General features: G+C 35.1%; 1 protein-coding gene and 1 long non-coding RNA gene across 3 annotated transcripts in view; one reads left to right on the top strand and one right to left on the bottom strand.

Moving 5' to 3' along the window:
- The window catches only part of LOC110457279 (L-threonine dehydratase catabolic TdcB-like), an 18,388-nt gene extending 12,696 nt beyond the window's left edge, over positions 1-5,692 (top strand). Inside the window, exons 4-7 of one of the 2 annotated variants that reach the window (XM_021508485.1) lie at positions 1,283-1,413; positions 3,068-3,216; positions 3,941-4,033; positions 4,241-5,692. In XM_021508485.1, the coding sequence (XP_021364160.1) occupies positions 1,283-1,413; positions 3,068-3,216; positions 3,941-4,033; positions 4,241-4,482 (615 nt within the window). In that variant the 3' untranslated portion in view covers positions 4,483-5,692. The remainder of the gene's footprint in view (positions 1-1,282; positions 1,414-3,067; positions 3,217-3,940; positions 4,034-4,240) is intronic. The other variant, XM_021508484.1, reaches the window with a different exon arrangement.
- Positions 5,693-7,265: 1,573 nt separating this feature from the next.
- Positions 7,266-8,661, bottom strand: part of LOC110457277 — a 7,282-nt gene continuing 5,886 nt past the window's right edge. Inside the window, exon 2 of the long non-coding RNA XR_002463678.1 lies at positions 7,266-8,648. This is a non-coding gene — a long non-coding RNA (uncharacterized LOC110457277). The remainder of the gene's footprint in view (positions 8,649-8,661) is intronic.

Below are 8,661 nucleotides of genomic sequence, written 5' to 3'. Positions count from 1 at the left end.
CCCCCCGCCCCGGAATTTCATTCATTAACAAAACAGCGTGGAGATGTTTTGTAGCCTATTGACCATATCCAATCCATATGTTATCCTGAGGCTAGCTAGATAATGCACTTTAGTGAAGCTGCTAGTATTGACAATATAATCCTAAACAGTTCTGCTTCTGTATTTAGCCTTATGTTTGATCAATTTACCTTTAAGCATGTCTGCCCTGAATTCATATACCAATGACCCAACATATGGCATTTGACAAGCACATGTTGATTTTTGTGTTGCCAAGTAAAACCTGTCTTTACCGACACCTGAATTTACCAATACCTGAATTTTCCATCACCTGATTTTTAACAGCATGCTGTGCTATCTGACATGATTTAATGTGTTCCTATATAAAGTCTAATTTTTTTGCTGTCTTTTAATCCCTTAACCCTGACTTTAAAGACATGCTGTCTTATCTGACCAAATGCTTCAGTCTGCGTCAATTTCAGTAAAGACAGGTTTTGCTGTACATGACAAAATATGAGTCTAGTCTAGCTGTGAATACTTTAATTTTGATTGGCTGATGTGTTTTGTTGGAATCGTTGATTACAAGAACTTGTATGTTTTCTACAGCAGTAAAATATCGATGTTTTCTACAACAGTAAAATTTCAATGTTTTTTACAACAGTAAAATCTCAATGTTTTCTACAGCAGTAAAATCTCGATGTTTTATACAACAGTAAAATCTCGATGTTTTCTTCAACAGTAAAATCTTGATGTTTTCTACAACAGTAAAATATCGATGTTTTCTACAACAGTAAGAGTCTCAATGTTTTCTACAACAGTAAAAGTCTCAATGTTTTCTACAACAGTAAAATCTCAATGTTTCCCCAATTGTTTTGTTTCCTGCTTCACTCACTGCTATTGTGTTTCAAGGTTCCCTTTTTGCATTTTTTCTCCTCAACATCTACATCTTGTTACCCCAAACCTCCTTTACTACACAAACGTTCTGCTAAACAAGGTTTTTCTACTATAAAAGTGGGACGTTTCATTCAGTTTATATTCTTCTGTATCAGCTCAGATGTGTGCATGTAAAAATCCGTGGACAAAATATAAAATATGTTTATAATAACAGTAGCATCACAAATGCTGTAAACAGCTCAAAAGGGCAAACCTCAGAAACTTGATCTTTTACAAAACTGCAGTACTTACCTATTTGTTCAGAGGAAGTGGTACTCTGTACCTGTACTTCTATATGTTTCCAGTAAATGCCCAGCAAGTATGACATACAGTAGAGATTTGTTTACTTCAGAGTTATGGCTGCCGTACTGAAGCCGTTCTAACTTCTGAACTAGAAGCAAGACTTGCTTTCCACTTACACAATCACCGCAGCCATTTTTTCCACTCGTTTGATGATTTGGCGTTGATCGCTGGCTATGGAAGGTAAATCAGTATGTAAGTGAGGTTGGACCATTCATTTGAATTCTATAAATCTCCAGAAACGAATAATCAGATATAACTGTATAACTTCTGAATTATTGCGTGTTATTACTGGATTGAATCTTTAAGTACTTATTAACTCCATTGTTAGAAGATTGGACTAGCGATCTACCGTCAATGGTTAACACCTGGTGGAGGTACATGGGTTAAACATACTAAGGAAATACATACCAGTGCTAGTCCTTCACCATAGCTCACAGCTGTGGCCTTGACATTGGGGGCTGTAAGAAGAAAGAGTTGTGTTTGAGTATGACACACTTTCAGTCAGTGTCAGAAAAAGTCAGTCACCTGCTGAAAGATATCACAAAATATCTAGTGGGGAAACTGCCCCCCCTCCCCCCTCAAAAGAAAAAAAGGTTATATATAGTCATATTATAGTGCATCCATCTTTGAGGTGTTATATCAGACAAATACATTTAGGTGTTCAGAGGATGATATGGTCTAGAAAAATATATACTACAATGACATGATATTTGACCCCTTCTGTGACCTTGACCTTGGTGATGCAAACCAAAGAGTTGTACACAACACAATGTCTAGTCGGGAGAAATCCATCTTTGAAATTGATAAAGAAAAAACAAGATGTTAATTAATAGCGTTGTGGCCCTGACAAGAATGTGGGACAGATGGACAAACTGAAAAATTGACAGACATGATGTGATAAGTCAGTGTCCCAGCTTTCTATGTAAGGGAACTAACAATTTACCTCTGTAGCGAAACTAGACTGGGTCGTTCGTCAGCGACCAGGTGGCTCAATCGGTAGACCGTCTGTCTAGAGTTCGGAGGGTCCCAGGTTTGAACCCTGGTCTAGCCGTGCAATTTTCAACACCTGCTACATTTGGCACCCAACGAAATATACTCCCGGAAGGTAGCATAAGGGCTCGTGTGTCTTCGGGGTCGAAGAATATGTTAAAGGAGGGAGGAATATAGCGGAACTAGACTGGGTCCATTGTCGGCGACCAGGTAGTTCAATTGGTAGAGCATCCGTCTAGAGTTTGGCGGGTCTGGGGTTCAAACCCTGGTCTGGCCGTGCAATTTTCAGCTCCTACTACACCTGTGCTGTGTTCAGGTTACATATAAACATTTGTTAGCCTCACACAAGACTCCATGGCTGACAGGAATTTTGTGTACTGTTGAACATTGTTGACAACATTTTATGTTCAGATATAGAACATATCCTTATATATTATTTGTGTAGCATAGTTTTGTGCACTTACTGTATATGTATTGTTGTTTGATATGTATAGTTTGTAATTCCGAACTATTAATATGGTACGTTTACGAGATCTGGTGTAGCATATCTAGACCTGGTCAATTACAGTTGACTGGATAGGCCAGTTATATAACTAGTAAAGTAATTAAAGTTTAGAGTTTGAGGTTCAAATCACAGTATGTGAAAAAAGAAAAAGCCCAGACTGGATTCAAATTCTGAACCAGTAATTTTTAAACAGATGTTCCAGCTACTGTTGTTGACGTAAGTTGTCTAGATTAGCTACAATATATAGCTTGTTTGTTATGTTTGAAATGCTAATTAATGTTTATTCACTACAGTTTGTTTACTGTTGTGTATTTACCTTATTTTGTTTACTGTTTACAGTGCCTCCCTGGAGGTTCTGGAGGACGGAGTTAAACCTGATGTTGTGATTGTATGTTGTGGGGGAGGAGGGCTGGTATCTGGGGTGGCTGCCACCCTTAAATTGTCTGGTCTTTCTGACTGTCGGGTGTATGCTGTGGAACCAGAGGGGTGTAAGTTATAATTCAGGTTGCCAAGAAACTAATTGACTTTTTCCTTATGGGTAGGCAAAAATATATAAAAACAATATATTTTTTATCAAAATGTATATGTTCACACAATGACAGTACAATTAGAATTAAGAATTATTTGAATGTGGAAATGCATTAAACAGATTTTTCATTTATTAATTACACTTTATAACTATTTAGCATGCATACTACTGTAGGGTACACATGTGTACCTACCTAACTTCCGGTTTAGCATGTATTAAGATTTTGTGCTGAGGTAGGACAGCAAAATCTTTCCCAGGTTAGATATCTCTTGTCAAATGGGGAAGAACAAAGTCTCTTTTCTTCCTCACTGTGATATATCCTCTGTAGGGCATTATATTGAGGAAATAATCTAATCAGTAGTTGATATTACATGTATCTCAGAAGGAAAAAATAAAATACACATAGTCGATTGTGTGTCTGTCTACAGACCTAAAGATTATTGAATCAATGTTGCTGATAACAGTTTAAGCATCTGTTGTTGTGCCCTGAACAAGACATTATACCAACAACATAAAACAGTACATACTATGCTGGAAATGATTGCCTTCCTTTTAGAAGTGACAGGGTATTAGTTCTGGCTACTCTGTTGCTTCAAGACATAACGTAGATATCAGATTTAGATATGTAAAGGCCAGTTGGTTTGGAAATACTTACTGATTACCTTAAATGTGTTTGCTTACAGCTCCTACTATGTATGAAAGTTTTAAGAAAGGAGAGGCAGTAACCATACCAACAGTCAAATCTGTCGCAGGAGGTCTCTCCCCACCCTTTGCAGGTAAACTTCATTCTAGTGATGATAAGAATTTTGTCCAAACTAGTGAATTATTAAAAAACTGAGGTTAATTGAACATTGCAAGCCTCTTAAGCCAACTTTTAAAAGTTCAAGTTAAAATGATTTATTGAATTGAATTTAAATTTCTTTTTCAATATTTACAACAATGTATGTTATATTTGGATAATCAGCTTCAATCTTCATCAACAGGTAAATTGACTTACCAACACTGTAGGAGGTTTGTGGAGGATGTTGTCTTGGTAACGGACAAGGAACTAGTGGATACCATGGCGATGTTCTACAAGCGTGGTTTGGTCGTGGAACCCTCCGGATGTGCAGCTATGGCAGCCTTGATTAACGGTCACATCCCTAACATAGCTGGAAAAAAGGTGGTGGTTTTTGTGACGGGAGGGAACGTCTCCCCGGAAGAGATGACAGTTCACCTTAGATAAAAAATCATTATCTCCAGGAAGCTTGTAAAAAGTTAAGGATTTAATAGAAATTAACTGTTTAACTAAATTTAACATACCTTTTGTTTCCTTTAGGTATTGTCTTTATACTAATGGCTATTCTATGTTTTCTTTGGCACTTTGAAAATAAGGTTTAACCCTTTCACCACTGTAGACCATAATGGACTCATCCATATCAATGCATGGCAGAGTCTACTAACGTGTGAAAGGGTTAAACATTTAATATTTTTGAAAGTGGTCAATCGAAAAAATCTTTGACCCTGATATAACAGGATGTTGTGAATTGGTGGCCAGTCAGTTTGCAATTGAAATTTTTAATGAATGTTTCTGTATATTTAATAACTGATGCACTGGCCTCAATTTAGGTTGAAAATCATGTAAAATTATATACATAAGTATGTTTCCAAGTGTAACAGTTTGTATACAAAGTCTACAGTGAGTCTAATTAAGGGAGGTAAGCGAGGATGTGCGGATGTCTTTTTACATCCGTAGGTGATGCTATTTCATGTGTCTATAAAAATCCAGAATTCTTTTACCAATCACATATCTATAAAAATACAGGGGTTTGTTAATATTATACTCAATTGTTTTAATTGAATTTTAATTTACAATCTGATTTTATGCAATATATAAATATTATGATCATGTGATTTATTCATAAATTGAAAACCAAATTGATAGTATTTGTGTAAACATTGTTTTTTAGCTGTTGCATTGTGTGATATGTCCTGTTGTTGATATTGAAATTGGTGATAGATGTTTATTACAAATTTACCAGTGAAATGTAAACTATTACAACAAAAAGATTTTCTATTGTCAAAAATTACTCATTATTTTTACGCTTAACATACCAATCAAATAGCTTGGTTTAGTGTGAAAAATAACTATTGTGGTATTATATAAGCTGTGATGTTTTCTTAAAGTGACAGCGCAATTCAGCATTCCATGTTTCAGTGGTTTAGCAAATTCTATGTCTCAGTGAGTTTATTAAAAGTGCTTTTATTAATTTAATAAGTGCCAACACATTAAATCTTGTGTTAAAATACATACCACTGACCCCTGTGCTGTATTGTGTAATCAGTAATAAAATTGTGTTTTTAGTACGTATTGTAACATGCCTTATACAAAATAAATTATAATCATACAATTGTCACTAAAGAAATTTTGTTTTAAAATGTAAATTAAATCATGAAATCATAAATTTGTCTTTTGTGTTTCATTATGAAAAAAAAATACAATTACTTCCTGTATTGTTAATCTTGTTCATTTCCATCAACTTATCAATCAACGCCTTTTTGTTTATGCATACACTATTTCATTTACTCTTAAATGTAACATTGCGAACCTTCAAATATCGATATAGGCCTAGAAAGTCTTGCCAGATAATGACATCAGATCACTAGTCCCTGTTTCATATGAAGTCGCTTTCGGTCGAAGCCATCAAACAATTTGCATCGCGATAAATTACAGCAGCCATGGTTCACCTTGAAAACACATGAACTGGTAAATGGTGGACTATTTACAACTGTTTCAGAGTCCTTCAACAGGGCTGGTGCATCTGGGTTTGACATCGTCCTTTCCAAGTTAGCTCGTCATTTGATCTACTTTTGTGTAAATAGGGAGAACTTTCATAATTGTAAAGTAGTAGAAAGGCCCGTCAAGTGCTTCTTGTGAAATAGTGACAAAAAATGGTGGCCACCTTGTTCCTTGGGTCAGTCTCAAAATTATAAACATGCAAAACCAAGGACCAACGGGAATGAACGGATGAAATTTCAGAAAGGTCTGTCGAGTACGTGCTTCTTGTGAAATACTGATAATAAACTTAAACTGTCAAATTCAGTATAGCCAACTGCAGCCAGTTAGTTTTTCCAATCATTCTGAAAAATAAACATGCACATCCATTGACCAAGGTGAATCTACAGATGAAAGATCTGTCTGGTCAGTGGTGCTTCTTGAGAAACAGCAATAACAAGAATTGATGAAGGACAGACAGACCCTGGCCATGACAAAGGGCGATTTAAAGGCCCAACATCTAATCATGGTGGGCTATTACACATCAGGTTAAGTATTTAACAATAAACATGAACTCTCATATGTAAAACAAACAGATTTGCTGTCATGTAAAAATATCAATTTATTTACATCTTACAAACTTTACACAAATGAAATTGGTGACAAAATCGTAAAATTATAGCAACCTTTTAAAATATAGTAAAGGTACAATGTTGAATTTTGTATCATTATAAATAATATCACAGTCTGACCAGTAGTACCAACCTGGACAAAAATATTACGTTTTCCAATCTTAATGTCGCCAATAAGTCAACATAGACTAAATTTCAATTTTCTAAAAATGGTGATTTCATTTTAAATTTACATATACAGTCAGTAAAATTTTGTGTATTATCTAAAACAAATACATAAATTACTTGTAAAACATAATCTGTCAAAGCCTTAATGTCTGTTAAAAACTTCAACAAATTGAAGCAGGGCATTGATGATTAAATATTGCAATTAACCAAGATAGCTCCTTCAATTGCCAAATAGCAAATCTAAAAACATGAAAACATTAACTCATTCACCCCTGAAATTTCATAATGAACTATGCCAACCTTTGAATTGGAAGAGTTCAAATGTGTCTTCAGGGGTGAATGAGTTAATGACAACTACTAAGACATGAACATAATGATATGACCATTTTTACAGACTGAGATTTTCAGTCTGATGTTTCTTGCATTGTTAACCCCTCGTAATGGACAACTTAAAGGTTGATGTTAATTAACGCATGATTTGTTAATTTACAACATATTTCATAGCTAAAAGCAGCAACAGAGGTAGGCACACATTAAGTCAACTCATTACAATGCCTTCTCCAAACACCATGTAATACAGATACATGGCAACATCTCAAACAAAGCAAAAATTTGATTTTCTTGGATACAAAATGCTTTACTTTGATAGGTATATAATAAGACTGTACCAACAGGTTTTTACGTTTTTACTCCATACAATATGATTCTAAACGCTTTATCGATAAGTATGTTGAAAGTTATCAATCAGGTGTTCAACTATGAAATGCAACCTAAGAAAAGCAGTGGAACTGTTTAAAATAACCAGCTAATGTTATAAACACGACATGTCTTAGACTGGCTTATAATAGGAACAAGATGGTAAGCCCCATCAATACCCAGCTAATGTTATAAACACGACATGGCTTAGACTGGGTTATAATAGGAACAAGATGGTAAGCACCATCAATAACCAGCTAATGTTATAAACACGACATGTCTTAGACTTGGTTATAATATGATCAAGATGGTAAGCACCATCAATAACCAGGCTAATGTTATAAATACGATATGTCTCAGACTCGGTTATAATAGGAACAAGATGGTAAGCACCATCAATAACCAGCTAATTTTATAAACACGACATGTCTTCGACCGGGTTATATTAGGAACAAGATGGTAAGCACCATCATATAACCAAGCTAATGTTATAAACACGACATGTCTTAGACTGGGTTATAATAGGAACAAGATGGTAAGTACCATCAATAACCAGCTAATGTTATAAACATGACATGTCTTAGACTTGGTTATAATATGATCAAGATGGTAAGCACCATCAATAACCAGGCTAATGTTATAAATACGATATGTCTTAAGACTTGGTTATAATAGGAACAAGATGGTAAGCACCATCAATAACCAGGCTAATGTTATAAACACGACATGTCTTAGACTGGGTTATAATAGGAACAAGATGGTAAGCACCATCATTAACCAGCTAATGTTATAAACACGACATGTATTAGACTCAGTTATAATAGGAACAAGATGGTAAGCACCATCAATAACCAGGCTAATGTTATAAACACGACATGTATTAGCCTTGGTTATAATGGGAACAAGATGGTAAGTACCATCAATAACCAGCTAATGTTATAAACACGACATGTCTTAGACTGGGTAATAATAGGAACAAGATCGTAAGCACCTAAAATAACCAGACTAATGTTATAAACACGACATGTCTTAGACTCGGTTATAATAGGAACAAGATCGTAAGCACCTAAAATAACCAGCTAATGTTATAAACACGACATGTCTTAGACTGGGTAATAATAGGAACAAGATCGTAAGCACCTAAAATAACCAG

The sequence above is a fragment of the Mizuhopecten yessoensis genome, unplaced genomic scaffold, assembly GCF_002113885.1.
Source record: "Mizuhopecten yessoensis strain PY_sf001 unplaced genomic scaffold, ASM211388v2 scaffold9073, whole genome shotgun sequence".
In the NCBI taxonomy this organism is placed as follows: domain Eukaryota; kingdom Metazoa; phylum Mollusca; class Bivalvia; order Pectinida; family Pectinidae; genus Mizuhopecten; species Mizuhopecten yessoensis.
The sequence above is the reverse complement of the archived record's forward strand: the minus strand, read 5'-3'. Positions and strand labels throughout refer to the sequence as shown.